General features: G+C 37.9%; 1 protein-coding gene across 8 annotated transcripts in view; it reads right to left on the bottom strand.

The window, feature by feature from the left end:
• TASOR (transcription activation suppressor) overlaps positions 1 to 17,572 on the bottom strand; it is a 62,150-nt gene extending 44,578 nt beyond the window's left edge. For 5 of the 8 annotated variants that reach the window (XM_045579025.1, XM_045579026.1, XM_036430803.2 and 2 more), the window contains exons 1-7: positions 16,802 to 17,572; positions 9,131 to 9,276; positions 4,910 to 5,002; positions 4,043 to 4,115; positions 3,143 to 3,234; positions 2,518 to 2,670; positions 639 to 763 (exon numbers count right to left, since the gene is read on the bottom strand). In XM_045579025.1, coding sequence (XP_045434981.1) covers positions 639 to 763; positions 2,518 to 2,670; positions 3,143 to 3,234; positions 4,043 to 4,115; positions 4,910 to 5,002; positions 9,131 to 9,276; positions 16,802 to 17,153 — 1,034 coding nt within the window. In that variant the 5' untranslated portion in view covers positions 17,154 to 17,572. The remainder of the gene's footprint in view (positions 1 to 638; positions 764 to 2,517; positions 2,671 to 3,142; positions 3,235 to 4,042; positions 4,116 to 4,909; positions 5,003 to 9,130; positions 9,277 to 16,801) is intronic. The other 3 variants (XM_036430808.2, XM_036430809.2, XM_036430810.2) reach the window with 1 other exon arrangement.
• Positions 17,573 to 18,660: the final 1,088 nt, after the last annotated feature.

Here is an 18,660-nt window from a genome sequence, read left to right as displayed (position 1 = left end):
TCAATCAATGCTTGTTTTAAATGCTATGAAGGTTAAAAGATGGAATCAAAGAAAAGGCAAAGAAAATTAATGGATAGCCATTATTCCTGGGAGTATGACCTCATAATTATTAAAGTGCTGAAAGGCACTATAACAAATGTATCATGGGAATAAATATAGATACATACACACATAGAAATGTTTGGATATCATGTGAATCCATACTTGTTGGTTTCATGGTATGAAAAAAGTGTTAGATCTCAAACAAATGAAGACAACACTTGGATCTGGAAACTAATAAAAAGGTTAACCTCAAAAATATATTTTTACTGATTTCAGAAAGGGAGAGATAGAAATACTAGTTATGAGAATCATTGATTGGCTGCCTCTTGCATGCCACTGGGGGGGGTCAAACCTGCAACTTAGGCATGTTTCCTGACCAGGAATCGAACATGACCTCTTGGTTCATAGGTCAATGCTCAACTAATGAGTCATACCAGCCGGGCTACACAGACTTTTTAAATCACAATGAATATTTATGTATCTAATTAATCTTAAGGGGGGGAAAAAATGGGAACAAAACAAAGGGCTCCTTCTAACTATGCAGTCCAAGATATATAATACCATTCTGAATGATGCTCAAAACTCCTAAACCTTACCTTAATGAAGGTACAAACTTCGGAGGTTGTATATCATCTTGGTAAGTAAAAGACACAACTGCATATGGACACACGTGTCTTGGTCTTCGCCTTAGTTCATCAAAGCCATACTCATAAAAGTAATACTAAAAATAAGAAAATGCAAAATTAACTTAAGAAAGCGAAAATACAGAGTGGGAATCTTGTATTTTTCTGCCTGATTTTTTGAAAAATATAACACTTAAATGTGCCTCTACCAAAAAATATCTTTAAGCACTGCTTGCCAATTTAATAATTTGTACTTTATATTCATTTTATAAGATATTCTGCGTGTGTGTGTGTGTGTGTGTGTGTGTGTGTATATATATATATATATATATATATATATATATATATATGAATGATGCCAAAATACTAGTAGGTTTTCCAAATTTTATTTCTTAAAGAGATGACCATGAGGAATATGGTCAACAAATTTCCTCATAAAAATGTTACAAATGGGGCTCCCATATCAGCTCAGAAAAGCCAATTTAATACAAAATTAAAATACTACACACAACCTCAACCAAACCTACCATGTTGTTCATCATGTTAAAAGGAAAACATAGTCTTAGCTTTAACTGCAGACAAAAAAAGAGAGATCACAAACATAGGCAGGTGATCCTCTTCCTTCGCCCATTTGCATCTCCCCTTCACCTATTAGACCAGGGTTTTGTGACTTGCAGACTAGTAGTTTGTCCGGCCAGTGTGACTCAGTGGTTGAGTACATTAACCCATGAACCAAGAGGTTATGGTTCAGATTCCTGGTCAGGGCACAGGCCTGGGTTACAGGCTCGATCCCCAGTAGGGGAGTATGCAGTAGGCAGCTGAACAATGATTCTCTCTCATCATTGATGTTTCTATCCCTTTTTCCTTTTCATTTCCACTCTGAAATAAATACAGTTTTTAAAAAAGAGTGCCTCAGTTTATAAACAAGGCATTATCCTTCAAAGTCCATTCCCTTGGGGTACGCTGTTGCTCTGAAAATGCCTGGAAAGTTTTTTGAAATATCAAGCCAGTTTATAAGTTCTCCTAGAAATGTCAATAATTACTGTAAGTTTATATCTCTTATCTACCAATACTACCACTGTCCAGAAGGTAATCAAAAGAATCCGTCCAGACAACCTTGGTGAATATAATTTTTGCTAAAAGCCCCCGCCAACAGGTCTTGCACACTGAGATTCTTCAAAAATAAAATATTAAGTTTTTAAATTTGTTTCTAACAAATGTGCAGGCTGCGTCCTGCACATTTGTTAGAAACATTACTTTAAAAATGACCTTATTTTATAGTCAAACCTCATATATAACACAATGACTAAAATACATCAATTAGAACACTTTCAAGTATGTGTAGTTTACTGTGTATCAATTATATCTGAATAAAACTTAAAACTTAATCTACGTTTGCATCTTAAAAGTTAAAGTAGAAAATATTTTATCAAATCAATAGTACAAAATAATATGAATTAAGGTATTTTAAGGGGCTTCAACTCTACTTTGAAGAATGAATATTATATTATTAGGCAAAAACTCTCTCTAAGCCAAGAAAAGCCAAGGCATCAAAATGAAATGAGTTAAGGGCAGAGCTCATAAAAAAACAAAAACAAAAAAACAAGATGGACAAAACAGTGTACAGGCAGGGTGAATTAGGCTAAGGATTCTGAATATCTATAAGTCTATATTTCTAAGTTGTCTTGGAAACACTGAACAAACAGCCAAGACACTCGAGTCTGGGAATAATATGTGGAAACCAGAGCCTAGACTGGTGTGATGGCAGAAGGAACTGAAAATGGGACATTTTAAAGGATTTGGTGACAAACAAATATCATATCATAATACTAAAATGGATTCAGGTACCTACTTGAGTAAGCTCATAGGCTCGGTAAGCCAAAAGTGATGTAATTCTATTGGCATTCTTCGACACATGACATTCATGCTTTGGTGTTGGATCCAAAGCACTTTTAGATTCCAAACTTTTTACACCCATGGGTTCATATATACTTTTTATTTTACCCTAAAACAGAGAAAACATTTTAAGTCCACCCAAACCTAATTTTATTGACTATATTATTACAGACTATTTCTTTGAATATAGAATCACCTATAACAACAGGTTTTCCCCCCCTTTAATATGTGATAATAAAGTAACACCCAACACATTTTGTAAATATTAAAGAAAAAGTTAACCATAAAAAAGTGTTTGAATTTATTTTATAAGAAAAAATTTTATTCACAATACTTTTCACTAGACTAAATGACATTACTAATATATTACCCTCCTTTCTTCATTCTATTTTTTTTTGAAAGAAAAGGCAAACTCTAAAATACAGTAAGCTTACATCAAAGATGGCAAATCATTCTCAAAAGTATCTTTCTATACCAAACACAAGCAAGCTGTTTTTTAATTTAATCTCCTAAAAACAGGGTCAACTAAAATCCAAATCAAATGCTATCTTTGATATATGAAATGTAAAAGTTGAAATTACCTTCATTATTTTAAAAATAATAACATCACCCACTGTCCCAGCTTCCAAAGGATTAGCTTGTAACAAATCAGGATACCTAGAAAGATAGATACCTAATAAAGAGGAAAAACTTCTTTAATTTAAATTTGAATGACACAAATACAAAAAAAATAAATAATCTAATGATAAATTATATGACTGACACCTTTTTAGAAAATGTAATGACAGTAAAGATACCTTATATTTCACCAACACAAAAATAAAACCAGAACAAAATATTAAACTAATAGAAAATTTCAAACCACTAGTACTCGACTAAGACACAAAAAAAAAAGCACCTTTTTTTTTCTTTACTATATTATTACAAAAAGCATTTTGGACAGCATGCAAAAATTAAAAACAAATAATAAAACTGTTTTCACGTCACAAAACCTAAAATGGGTCTCCTTTTCTGGGACTATGACAACGAATAAAAGGGTAATATGCTAATTAGACCAGACATCTTGAAGATGTCCTTCCAGACAAAGCCATGAGGCAGGGCCGAAGCAGAGGTAGTTAAGGGCGATCAGGTAGGCTGGGTAGAGCAGGTAGAGGGATCAGGTAAACCGGGAATAGCAGTTAGGTTCAGGCCAGCAGGGGAGAGCAGTTAGGGTGACCAGGCTGGCAGGCAGGTGAGTGGTTACAAGCCAGCAGTGCAAGATTGGATCGGGCCTAAACCGGCAGTCAGCATCCCCCAAGGGATCCCAGATTAGAGATGGTGCAGGCCAGGATGAGGGACATGCCCCCTGCCCTCTATGCATAAATTTTATGCACTGAGCCTCTAGTACATAAATGTAATGGTAAGAATTGCAGAAAAATCAAATAATATAATTTTAAATGGCAACTTCATAGTACACAAATGAAAAAAGAAAAAAAGATTACCCATGGAAGGACTGCCAAGAATTGTTATTTTGGACTGGCCCACCTGTAGTCCTTTTTCACATATGCTTTGAACCTAAATAAACAAAACACTTCATCTTGCAATCATAACACATTAAAAATGTGAAAAGATATTTTGTAAACTTGTTTTAAATAAAATCTAAGTTTCTAAACTATGTATTTTTAACATTATAGAAATTTTATATATAAGACAGTTTATGACTAAATATTGTGAAGCTGGCTTACACTACTAATGTAACCGTAACTGGAATCCAGTTTTGTTTATGCTAGATACTCAGAATTCATATCGCTCATATATAAGCATCCCATTTTAAAGTGAATTAAAACTATTTAAAGAGAAAGTAACTCAACTAAAGCCTATGAACCAGGAGGTCATGGTTTGATTCCCAGTTGGGGCACATGCCCAGCTTGCAGGCTCAATCCCCAGTAGGGGGTGTGCAGGAGGCAGCCAATCAATGATTCTCTCTCATCATTGATGTTTCTCTCTCTCGCCCTCTCCCTTCCTCTCTGAAATAAAAAAAGAAATTTTAAAGAATCAATTAAAGATGAAAAACTGGCTCCAAGCACATATAACCAATAAAGGATGTATTTTAATAAAGGGAAAATTATTCATTATCAAGCACATTCTAAGGTAAAAAAATAGGTTTTGTCAGGAAAAAATGAGCACCTTTGAAAAACAAATCACAAAACAATGAAATAGCTTTGCCTCACTAAATTATTTCTTCTACTTATACATCAAGAACATGCTACTTATAATTATCAAGTGTACTGTTGAATAAATGAAAAAATAGTAACTAACAATGGGAACATTCTCAAATTGTGGGTTTTTTTTTTAAATGAATCACTTACCTGATAGCGATTAACCATCAAAAATGCATAGGATTCTGAAAGTTCTTTATCTGAACGGCCATCAAACTTCAGTTCTCTTCGTTTTTCTGTAAACTAAGTGAAATTAAACCTATAAACAGCTCTGTAGCATGTAATTACATTTTTTAAGCTAAGAGTTCAGTAATTTTGTTTCTAAAAAATTCCAAACTTACTAAAGTACAAATTATATTTTCTCTCTTTATAGTTTGTGTTCCCATTTTTTTACTGTTTTAATTGGTTCTTTACCTTCACAATATAGTCAAATGAGCATCTAGTATTTATCAATTTTAACTTAATTTCTATTAAAATTTTACAATTCCAACTCTATTTTTAAGTTCAAGTTTTAGTTATTTTTGGATTACTCATTTTAACATTGTGCACTACAAAGACTAAGTGGCTTAATAAATCTGTTGAATGACCCACTTCTAAACTATAAACTCAATTAGACAAAAAAAAAATGTTTCATTTCTTAAAAGTGTATTCTAATGCTACGTACATAAAACACATTCCAAACATATTACCAGGATAAAGACCGACTTGGTTTAAGTACATCTGAACTCTAAGTCACCTGAAACTGCTGGCTTTTGCTTGTATCTAAAGATACAAGATAGATATATTCAAAATATGGAGCCCATATCTAATAGATCTATATGTAGTAGACAGGTCATTATTGATCTTTAATAATATAATCAGAGAATCTATAGACTCAATTTTCATATAAAATTAACAAATAATCTGTCATAAAATGAAACCACATCAAACTACCAAGGTTTTCATTTTTTCTGGGAGTCAGTAACATTAGAGGTCCTTTCAAAGTTAAAATTTGGTAATACTGAGTTGACCAACTTAAAAAAAATACAATATTAATAGTATTTATGTACATTAGAAAGCAATTTATACATCAAATATTTCTAAACACCTCATTTGTATTACACTTCAGAATTACATGTTGGCTTTTCCTAAATCAAAACTCAAAAGAATATTCTCATACATGAAATGTAAATTCACTATCTAACATGCTTAACTGTTTCCCCCTGTTCATACTTTATTCACTAAGAATTTTAACTATTAAGATAATCCAAACATCGAGAATCCAAGATGGCAGCATAGGTAACACCTAACTGCAGCCTCACACAACAATTTCAATAAAATACAACTAAAATACAAAATGGACATTACCCAGAACTACAGGAAAGTCGACTGACTGGAAATTCTACAACGAGAAGGAAAGAGAAAACCAGAAGGAAAATCAGAGGAGCTGTAAAAGCCTAGGGTACGGAGACACGTTGCACGCGCGGAGAGGACGAAGCCAGAGAGGAGAGGGAGGCTGAGTGCCTGGCTGGCGATCCCTAGCAGGAAGGAGATAAAAGCTCCGGACTGTGAACTCCAGATCCGACAGCACTGAACCCCAGTTCTAGACCGGACCCTGGGGACCCAGGCTCATACAGAGGGAGCCTGGGCTGTTAGGCAGAATCTCAGGGGAGCGGCAAAAGGCAGAGCCCCTGGAGGCACACACATTACGTGCACAGAACGCACCGTTGACTCTGCTGCTAGATTGCCCTAGTGGGAAGGAGACAAAAGTTCCGGACTGTGCTGAGATCCAGTTCTGACTGCACTGAACCCCAGTTCTAGGACAGACCCTGGGGACCCAGGCTCATACAGAGGAAACCTGGGCTGTAAGGCGGAAACCTAGGGGAGTGGCAAAAGGAAGTCCCCGAGGCGCGCACATTGCACTCAGAGAACAGGCAGTTGACTGTGCCGCTGGATTGCCCTAGCGGGAAGGAGACAAAAGCTCCAGACTGCTCTGAACCCCACTTCCAACTGAACTGAACCCCAGTTCCAGGCTCATTGGGGGAGAGCCTAGACTGTTTGGTAGCAGGCAAAACTCGAGGGCACCTTTCTCTCAGAGGTGCTTGCAACAAGTACTGAAGGACCCTGAGGAATACTGAGACTCAGGAGCCTCATAGAACGTGGCTGACAGAAGCGAGGCTGTAACTGAAACTCCACCCTGAAACTCCACCCCATCCGAGCTGAAGAAAGAGACTATTAAGGCTACCAACTCAGGGAAGCTGCGAAAATGCCGAGACAAGGAAACAGATCATAAACAAAAGAAATGGAGGACAAAAAGCAACTGGATATAAGACCTATGAGGATTTGAAAAGGGATCAACTAGAAATAATAAGGGATCAATAAGAAATAAGGGATCAACAAGAAATAATAAGGGATCAACAAGAAATAAGGAATACATTATCTGAAATAAAAAATATTATACAGAGTCCTAAAAACAGAATGGAAGATCTCAAGAATCAAGTCAAAGATTTGGAACATAAAGAGCCAGAAGATACTTCTCCACAGAAGCAAGAAGACAAGAGAATCCAGAAAGTTGAAGATAATGTAAGAAACCTCTGGGACAAATTCAAGCGAGCCAACATCAGAATTATGGGGGTCCCAGAAGAGAGAGAGCAAGATACCAAAAGCATACTGAAAGAAATAGTGACAGAAAACTTACCCCACCTGGGGAAAGAATTAGACTTATAAGTCCAGGAAGTGCACAGAACCCCAAACAAAAGAAATTCAAAGAGGACACCAAGATACATCATAATTAAAATTCCAAGAGCAAAAGACAGAGAGAGAATATTAAAAGCAGCAAGAGAGAAACGGGTAGTTACCAATAAAGGAACACCCATACGATTGTCAGCTTATTTCTCAACAGAAACCATGCAGGCCAGACGGGAATGGCAAGAAATATTCAAGGTGATGAATAGCAAGAACCTATAGCCAAAAATAATCTTCCCAGCAAAGCTATCACTCAGAATCGAAGACCAGATAAAGAGCTTCACTAATAAAGAAAAGCTAAAGGAGTTCATCACCACCAAACCAGAATTATATGAATTGGTGAAGGGGGTTCTTTCGGAAGAAAAAGAAAATAAAGATAAAAATTATGAACAACAAATACATAACTATTAAGAAGTGAATCTAAAAACCAAGGGAATTAAAAAACCTGATGAACAATATTAACTATTGAATATAATAGAATCAGAGGTATGGAAGGGGAGTGGTCTGATGATTCTTAGGGAAAAGAGGAGTGAGGGGTGCGGGAAGAGACTGAACATAAACTGTGCATCTATGGATGAGGACAATGAGGGGTGGGTAAAGGGCAGAGGGTGGGGTAGAAACCTGGTGGAGGGGGGAAAAAATGAGGAACATTTGTAATAATATGAACAATAAAGGTTTATTTAAAAAAAATAATAAAATAAAATGAGGATGGGCCGAAACCAGTTTGGCTTAGTGGACAGAGCATCGGCCAGTGGACTGAAAGGTCCCAGGTTTGATTTCAGTCAAGGGCATGTACCTTGGTTGCAGGCACACCCCCAATAGGGGTTGTGCAAGAGGCAGCTAACCAATGATTCTCTCTCATTGATGTTTCTAATTCTCTATCCCTCTCTCTTCCTCTCTGTAAAAAAAAAAAAAAAAAAAAAAAGGCAATATAGTTAAAAAAAAAAGATAATCCAAACATCAATCAACAGTTTGGGAGGGGGGGGGGAATTAAGCATATCCTAAAAAAATATATACACTTGATTATGCTCCAATTTAGGCATAATATATAGTTAAAAAGATGTCATTTAAAACTAAATGTTTTCCCTTCCATAAGTTGGCTTTCCTAGAAACTTTTTTTTTTAAATACATTTTTATTGATTTCAGAGAAGAAGGGAGAGAGATAGAAACATCAAGATGATAGAGTATCATTGATCAGCTGCCTCCTGCACTGGGGACTGAGCCTGCAACCTAGGCATGTGCCCTTGACCATAATGGAACCTGGGTCCCGCAGGCTGACACTCTTTCCATTAAGCCAAACTGGCTAGGGCTAGCTTTTTTTTTTTTTTAATCCTCACTCAAGGACATGCTTAGATGAAGGTAGAGAGAAAAAAAACATTGATGTGAGAAAGAAAAACACTGATGTGAGAGAAAAACATCGATAGGCTACCTTCTGTACATGCCCCAACTGGAGATTGAACCTGGAAACCAGGCATATGCCTTGACTGGTAATAGAACCAGCAACTTTTCAGTGCAAAGGACAACACTAAGCCAACAGTCATTCCAGCTAGGCAAAAACTTTAACATTTTTAAAGAAAAGCAAAACAAAACAAATTCGAGGCTACTAATTGATTCTGTAGAATCTGACAATTACAATTTAAAACATACCTCTTTTTCCAGAAGCTCGTTATGTACCAAGCAAGCACATTTATAGTTAAAATTTGTTACTGAGGTTGGTTCAAGGTAAGATGAATGGAGAATATTTAAAACATCTTCAAATTCACGAGATCCTGGAGTTAATGGCTGAAAAAGTGCTAAAAAGGAAAAATATTAATTTTCAGATGGATTCTTAAATGCAATTTCTTTTATTTTTGTGGGCTTTTACAAAAAATTTTCAAAGGCTTCAAGATCATCTTACTTTGTGATATGCAGAAGAGATACTTATTGATTCACTAAAGAAAAATGAAAAGCAGTTGCTCAAAACCACCTCACATTAAACATGCACACAATACTATAATTTTGTAAATCTTAGGGATGCTACATTAGGCAACCTAAATTGCCTAGACTCTCATATGAACTTGCCCATATACTTAACTCCTATTTTTCGCTACACTGAAATAGTGGACCATTTATTTCACCAAACTGTTTCCACCCTAACTGAAAAAGCATAAAAACATTGAATAAAACATTTAGGAAGAATCTGACAATTAAAACATTTAAAAGAAAATGATTCCATTTGGTGTTTAGTACAACAGTTAGATATGCTGCATCGATTGGCACCTGGTATTACTAACAAGTGGTAGGATATTTATTACAAAAACTTAGTGAAAAAATGTGAAGTTTTAGAGTCAAACCTGAACGCAAATATCCTACCTAGCATTTTTTGGCTTTATGGAGACCTGGGGGTAAATCAATTACTTAATCAAACATAAGCTCAATTCTCTCATTTGTAGAACAAAGAAATTTATCTATCATAAGTAACCATTATATGCCACATGCCACACAAGACAACACATGGAAAAGATTTCACTTGAAACCTAATGAAAATAAGAAAATAAGCCGAAGCCGGTTTGGCTCAGTGGTAGAGCGTTGGTCTGAGGACTGAAAGGTCCTAGGTTCGATTCCGGTCAAGGGCATGTACCTTGGTTGTGGGCACATTCCCGGTAGGGGGTGTGCAAGAGGCAGCTGGTCGATGTTTCTCTCTCGACATTTCTAGCTATCTCTCTCCCTTTCTCTCTGTTAAAAATCAATAAAATATATATAAAAAATAAAAAAATAAAAAATTTTAAAAAAAGAAAATAAACTAACAGACAAAATAGAAACTATAGATACAAAGAATAGACTGACAGCTGTCAGAAGGGAGGGGATTTGAGGTGCTTGGTGAAAAGGTGAAGGGATTAAGCAAAAAACAAAACTCAGAAAAACAATATAAACAGTATGATAAGCAGAGGAAAAGGGGGGATTGTAGAAGAGGATAAAGGGGGATAAGTGATGATTGAAGTAGATTTGACTTGGGTTGTAAACACAATATACAGATAATATACCGTTTCCCCGAAAATAAGACAGTGTGTTATATTAATTTTTTCTCCCAAAGTTGCGCTAGGTCTTATTTTCAGGGGATGTCTTATCTTTCCACGCGCTAGGTCTTATTTTTGGAGGATGTCTTATTTTCAGGGAAACACGGTATTATAGAATTGTATACCTGAAATCTATATAATTTTATTAACCAATGTCACCCCAATAAATTCAATTAAAAAATACTTGAATAGTTAATGCATGATAGATTTGTGGGTTTTTTTACCCCCATTGATTTTCATAGAGAGTGGGAAGGAGAGGGACAAAGAAAAAAACATCGATGTGACAGACACATGAATTGGTTGCTTCCCATGTACCCCAACAATGGCCAGGGATCAAGCCTGCAACCAAGGTACATGCCCTTGACCAGAATCGAACCCAGAACCCTCCAGTACAAGGGCTGATGCTCTATCCACTGAGCAAAACTGGCTAGGGCAATTTGTATGTTTCTAAACTAACAAAGTGACCTCAAATATCTAAAATATGCCAAAAAGTATCATATGGCTTCAAATTTCTAGGTAATTTTACATATCTTCATAAAAGAAATTGCTTTCTTAGTTGAGCTGCTCCAACACTATTTCTACCATCAATCTAATCATAAGAGAAAAATTAAGTTAAATCATATAAGTTTATATAGCAATTAACATTTAAGTTATTTTCAAAAAAGTACTTAACATTTTTGTTTCATCCCGAAGTACTGTACTAAAGAGAAACTATTTTTAAGAATTCAGGTCAATATGCCCGTAAAAGTAGTTTAGAAATTTAACTATTCTGTTGTGAATATGCATTCCCTAGTGGTCTATTTTGCCATCCTTAATAATACTCTAAACATTAGATATACTCTGGTCAATATATCCTCACTTCCTTTACAGATAATACATATAAATCATAATCTTAATTATGGGTCATTTTTTTGAGGCAAGAATAAACAACCCTGTGACTATCCAAATGGGGAACAAAACATTTTATCTATTAATCATCCATTTCACTTAAAGGAAGTCAGTATCCAATATTTTGTTCTCTGGATTCTAACCATTATTGAGACTAATAATTAGTGGGTCATTACTACTTTTCAGAGCTTTACATGCATTACCTCACCTAATAATCAAAACCACCCTATTTAATTTAGTTCATTGTGTCCATTTCACAAATAAAACTGAGACAGCTGAAGTTAACTTGCCCAAGGTAACACAATTAATAGGGAAGCTGGGATTCAAATTCAGGCTGCCCAGAGCTCCTATTCTGAATTCTAAGTTGTTTTTGTTTTTTTTAAAGTGCATGTGTGTGTATAAGTGCTCAAACTTTATTTCCAAGATCTAGAATATATATATATATTCTTCCTCACTTTAAAAAATGAAGTCATATAAAACACTTAAAACATAGGAAATTAACTATAAAACAAAAAGAATTTGATGCCTAGGATTATGCTATTTCTACCCTCTTATGTGTCTTCTCTGAAATCTTTCTCATTGTAATAAATTTAATAGGGCCAAAGGCCACGGAAACCTTTTTTATTTGTTTGTTTATAAAGGTTAGCAGCAGGGATACAGTAAGAAACATACAATTTTACTTATTTGCATGACTTCCTTCAAATGCATGCCAGAATGATGACTACTGAGTTGATTTCTAATCACAATTCGTAAGATTTCCCTATCCTAACTTAAATTTTATAGGATTAAATAAGAGATTTACAAAGATACTTGGAGATTTATAATTCGGAGAAGAAAACACTGTATCACAGAATCAGAACTAGAATCCAAATCTCCTAGACTCCAAATTCAGATTATCACTAAATATTTTTCATTACTGGTAGCATACAAAACATACTCAAGAATTTAATGTTATTTATGCAGTTGAAAAAGAAATAAAATTTAAGTCATCAAATAATTCCTTAGTCAAAGGAACATTTTTTCACAATTACCTTTACCAATTTAGAGTCAATCCTGATCTTTTGTTTTTCTATTAAAATTGTGTATATGCACACATAAAAAAGCTCAACTTTTAAAAGGTGGACCCCTTTTCAAAACACTCAAGTGGATAATATGAAGTATTCATTCAAATTTAAAGTGACTAATTCATGGAAGAAAAGGAAATAAAAATTCTGGGGATCATATGTGGTAATTCTCAGTGAATCAACCTCTCTGAAGTCTACTAAGTATTAATGATTAAAACCCAATAAATATCCATTTGTTCCTTACAATAAATAAGTTACTTTAAAAATCACTTTTCTTCATTCTAATAAAACTGCTACAGACTTTAGGAATGGTGCTTTCATCTTTAAATCAAGGTTGAACATACTGCAGAATTAGCAATGAATACGCTGGCAAGTACAAATATGACACTACTGACTTTTTCTTTGGACTAGGGTCGGGGTCAAAGAAAATTTTACTTCCATTATGTAGTATTTATATGCACCTATCAAACATTTTATGTGACTAACCCGATTCTGCCTACACTTTCATTCTCAGGTTTACTTCTGTGTAGAGAAATCAATGGTACTTAGAACCCAGACATTCATTCAGAGCTAATGAAACACCATACACATTTCCTTAAGAAGGAGACAGTTCCAAAAACAATTACAAATTTTGTGGGAAAAGATGGAAAGTGAGAATTAGTCTAAGATTGGACCAGTATGGATGCAGGTGTATGATACACATGCACGAGACACCCATATATGAGCAGTTAATCTTGTGCCCTATAGAAAACATTAACCAAAACACGTTTTACAGAAAAGTGATTTCCCAAAACCTTTGGAGGGAAAAACTGTATCAAATACAATTACCATTTTAACTTACTTTTGATGACTTACAGTATTAGATTTTAGAGTAAAAGAAGGCAATAGTAAAACGTCTACTGAAAAAATGCAATTCTACAATTTAAATGTACAAGTGCCTCTTTACACTGCTATAGAAAACAGCCCAGCCAATAAATAACACAACATAATATTAGAGTAAAATTTTACTCTTCCAGTCAATAGTTAGGTCATTTAATCTATCAGTACTGATTAAATGTATTAATTTTATAATGAACTTAATCTCAATTCCCCAGGGATGAAGACATGCTAAACATTTCTAAATTTAGGTTAAAAAGGAACACTTTTACCCTAGCTGGTTTGGCTCAGTGGATAGAGCTTTAGCCTTCGGATTTAAGATTCTCGGATTGTTGGCTCAATCCCCAGTAGGGGGCATGCAAGAGGCAGCTGATCAATGATTCTCTCATTATTGATGTGCCTACCTCTCTTCTTCTCTGAAATAATAATATATTTAAAAAACTTTTTAAAATAGATCAGATCAAAAATTAAATAAAACTCATATATTAAAAAGAGAAGTCTTGCTACAGTTTTAGTGACAGGTACTCTACACCTAGGTTTAAATTCCAACTCCACCAATTACTAGCTGTGTGATTTGGGCAAATTATTGAACCTCTCAGTACTTCACTTTCCTCATCTATAAAATGGGAATAGTACCTACCACATAGTATTGTTGAGATTTAGTTAACACATATAAACTGCTTATAATGCCTATAACTTACTAAACATTATACAGTATTTGACATTACTTAATTAGAATGGCAGTATTTTGGACATTACCCTATTGTCAAGACAAAGAAAACTGAGTCAACATGTTACTATACTTACACAGTATTTACCTTTAAGGTACCAAAAATATTCAAGTCCTAATCTTAAATTTCAGTGGAAAACATAGCCACAAGAAAAGGTTTTCCGTATTAAAATATGATTGCGACAGAACCTTTGATACTTGAAAAGTTCAAGCAGAGGTATCTACTAAAATGATCTACTACTCATGATTAGTAGACTTATACCTAGCCAAATCTTACACCTTTCAAAACTTCCAAGATGATTTTGAAATTGTGAAACTCACAGTATCTGCTGCACTGCTTCTGATAAAGCATTGTTTTAAAAAATGAAACCCTAGCTTATTTGACTCAGTGGGCAGAACGTCGGCCCCTAGAAGGGTTCCGGGTTAGATTCCAGTCAAAGGCACATACCATTGTGGGCTTGATCCCTGGCCCTGGCCCGGATTGGGGCACATGCAGGAGGCAACCAATCAATGTGCAGGAAGCAACCAATCAATGTGCCTCTCTCACATCAATGTTTCTCTCAGTCTCTACTCCTCCTTTCCATGCTCTAAAAGTAAATGGAAAAATATCCTCTGGTGAGGCTTAGAAAGAAACCATTTAATTAGAAAAAAATAAAAAATAATGAAAAGTTGAATTTTTCTACTAAATTCTATCAAGCACCAACTGCTTTCAGCTTGGACAGAATCAAGCCCATGGTGGTAACATAGCTGTTTATTTAATTTTAAAGGCCCTATTTAAATCATTTTAATGATTGCATTATTTGAATAGCTGCTGCTCAGTGTATAAATATTTAGGCAACTTAAAAACTCATCACTTCCACTACACATGAAAAAGTCCATTATGTCATATTTTCCTTATTCAAAACCTCCCTAACAAGAAAAAGGTAACCACCTTTTGCCTCTAAGTGAAAATGGTAAATATAAATTTTCCCCAAAGGGTATCAGACTCAGGAGATAACAATTTCTTATTTCCTAATTCCTGAATTATATCCACTTTTAGTGTGTTAAAATATAGCAGCTTCACAATTTATCTTACTTAAAAAGACACAAAACGACAATGCCTCTCAACACTTTCTAGTGCCTTCTCTCATTTCAAATCAAACTGTGAAGGTTTCTAGGCCAATTTTCTGATCCCATCAAAAGGATCAGAAACCATGATATGCCAATAAATCATAAGGAGGGCCAATCTGAATTTACTTACAACCTACTACCAATTGATAATTTAGGCAGGGCATTAACTTTCCTCATAAAGCGCCCTTTACTATATAACTGAAACAAAAGAACTGACAACCTTGACCTTTACAAACACCCTCTTGAACCCAGAACATATTACATTAACTTATTTCTAGAAACATCCTCATGCTGGTGGACAAAGGTAACTTCACCTTTGTCACCACTTTTTCTCACAAGGATCTTGGCTTTGTCATCCAAACAGAAATTAACAGTATATGTACCTAACTGATAAATGGCTCTAACAATTTCAATTGGGCAAATGGAGTTGGCTATGCAGGTGGAAAGAAGCTCACGCTTCATTCCAGATCCTGTCTTTACTAAATTATGTTTTCTGTAAATAAAATTGTTCACTATTTTCCAAAGTAAATCATGACAAACTGAACCACGCAGTAAGTAAAAGAGAGAGTTTAAACTGACTTAATCCTGAACATCCTGTATCACTGGCTAGTCAAAAATAGTGCTATAATAGAAAACAATAATTCTGATCTCCATTAAAATGTCACAAATATGGCAGTAAGTTTAAAAAAAAAAAAAGATAACGTAGTTCATGTAATTGTTCCCATTTTGGCTCCAAAAATTTGACTTTTTTTGTTGTTGTTGGTTTCATCTGAAGGTTCTCAGATGCAATATCAAATTGGAGACTCTTGGGCATAAGCTAACCTCTCCCTATTTTTTTCCCCCCATAGGGAAGTTACTGCACCAAGAGCCTACCTTCCCATTCTTCTCCAATACAATATAAAAATACACTGAAGTTTGGATTTAAGAGGAGAGAGAGAGAGAGCGCGGCCTATTTAAGCAAACGCTTCAAAACCAAGAAAAAAAAATCATCTACATGGTAATGGAAGTGTGATGGAAAATATATAGCAGTGTGCATGAATCACATCTAATGGAGATTATTCTAGACAAGGGAAGACGCTGACATCCAGCAGATTTCAGGTAGACACATAGAGCTGAAGAAATTTCCACGAGAAGCAGCACTTGTGATCCTCTGAGCAACGAATGGCCTGAGAGAAAGCTCCAGAATCCGTGGCCACGGGCTATTTCCACAGCGAGACTTCTCGGCAGCATCTTTCGGAGGCCATACACCGGCTTCTCTGCCTTCAGGGGTTAGGTAGGTGGGTGGGTAGGTGGGAGGGAGGGGCTCCGAGCACCATCTTTTTTTCCCTCGGGCAGCTGCAGCCTTTCCGGACAAGCTTCAGACCTGAGAGAGCTCCTTCCCAAGCTTCCTCGGGGAAGAGGGGGAGCCGAGGAGCGTGGTTCCGCCGCCTTCCTCTCGCTCCCAGTGCAGCCTCTGGGCGGCCGTGGCGGCGAGGGAGGGAGGGAGCGTGTTTACGTCTCCGATGGGTGTGGGAAGAGGAGACAGATTCTAATGAAAAGATGGAGGGGAAAGAGAGAGAGAAAGGAAGGGATTAGGGAAGAAGGGAAGCACCACCTTTCTTTTCTCTGCTCTTCCTGGGGATCTGAAAAATCCTCCTAACGGGTTTTTCGGGCTCTTCGAGGCCTTTGGGGAGAGCGGCCGCGCCCGCTTCAGCCGAGTCCCGAGGCTGCTCTTGGCTGACGCTCGCCGTGGCCGGGGCCGCCGTCTCCTCAGGCGCCGCGCCGCCGCCGCCGCCGCTGCCGGGCTCCCAGATGCTGGGGCCGCCGCCGCCGCCGCCGCCATTTTGTGGGGAAGACTCGGGTTGCGGAAGCGCCCGCTTCATCTCCTCGTCGCCGCCTCCGCCGCCGCCACTTTCGCAGCTCGGGTCCGTCGGCGGAGAGGCTTCCGTCTCCGCAGCAGTCGCCATCGCGCCGGCGTGAGCAGCCCGGGAAGCTTCTGCCAACAAGGTGAAGGGGGTGGGGGGAAGGGGCGGCGGGCCAGCCTGGCCGCCGAGCTGCTCTGAGCCCACCCTCCCCCTCCCACCCCCGCCCGTCGCCTCGGGCCGCGCTCCGGACTCAGGGGTCTCTCGAGGGACCCCACAGCGGGCGCCCCAACCGTGCCACCGGCCCCCGGGAGCCGCTCCTCGGCCGCCCGATCCTTCGCCGGCCCCCCGCCACTCAACGTGCTCGCGTCTGAGCCGGGAGGGGGCGGGGTCCTCGTGGGCCGCTCCGCCAATGGGGGCGCGGCGCCCAATGAGGGCGGGCGCGGATACGACGGCGCCGGGGGGCGGGGCCTCGGGCTCCGGAGCCCGCCAAAAGGGGCGCCCGCGACGCCCCGCGAACACCTCGACGCCCGCCGGCCGCGGGTTGGATGGGCCTCAGGGCGAGACGGTGCCGACCAGCGCAGTGGGTCCCGGAGGCGCGTCCCACCAGGTGTCGCCTATTTTGAAAGAAAACTACCTTCCTTGTCTGCGCAGGCGTTACACAGGCCCAAACTGGACACCGGCAGCGGGTGCCGGATGAAGCCGGTCTTTGGAACAGATGCAACTAAAAGCCTGTGGAGAAGATAAGAGAATGAACTGCAGCACCAGAGCCTGGAAGCCTCTGGCAAAGCCTCACCCAAGATCAGGGAGGTGCCATTCTCACTGGATCTTGCATCTTTACAATAGATTACTTCCACCAGGCCCCCACTCTTTTATTAATATATGTTTTAAAAAGTATTTTTTGATTTTTTTTTTTTTAAGAGAGAAAGGGAGAGAGTAACATCAATAATGACAGGGAAGCCGAAACCGGTTTGGCTCAGTGGCCGAGGGGTCCCTGGTTTGATTCCTGTCAGGGCATGTACATTGGAGCAGCCCGGGAACATATCCGGTGAGGGAGGAGGAGGGTTTGCAGGAGGCAGCTGGTTGATGTATCTCTCTCATCGATGTTTCTAGCTCTCTATCTCTCTCCCTTCTGCGAAATATCAATAAAATATATTTTAAAAAAATAATAACAGAATTGTCCATCGGCAGTCTCCTGCAGGCCCCTCACTGGGGATGGAGCCTGCAACCCAGGCAGGTGCCTCAACCGGCGATGAAACCTTGACTTCCTGGTCCATGGGGTCAATGCTCAACTACAGAGCCACACCAGCTTGATGAGTTAGAAGTGGTTGTCTGCCTCTCGCAAGCAATCAATACCTGGAATCCTTTGATATGACTTCAGCCTAGTGTTTACAGGATTTTGTTCTGGTGATATAAATTGTTTTCCTTTGGTGTCTTTGGTTTCCTATGGTGAGTGTATACTGAAGAAAAAAAAATAATACTCAATAAAAAATATACAGCAAGTGGTACTTGAAAATAACAGCAAGTCGAATGCCTTTTGAATAGTTTTGCTGACTAGGTTAAAACCGCTATCACTGGTTTCTGGTTGCTTTCTATATGCTAGACACTGGAC

Source organism: Pipistrellus kuhlii, unplaced genomic scaffold (assembly GCF_014108245.1).
Source record: "Pipistrellus kuhlii isolate mPipKuh1 unplaced genomic scaffold, mPipKuh1.p scaffold_m20_p_11, whole genome shotgun sequence".
NCBI lineage: Eukaryota > Metazoa > Chordata > Mammalia > Chiroptera > Vespertilionidae > Pipistrellus > Pipistrellus kuhlii.
This window is presented reverse-complemented; position numbering and strand designations above follow the sequence as displayed.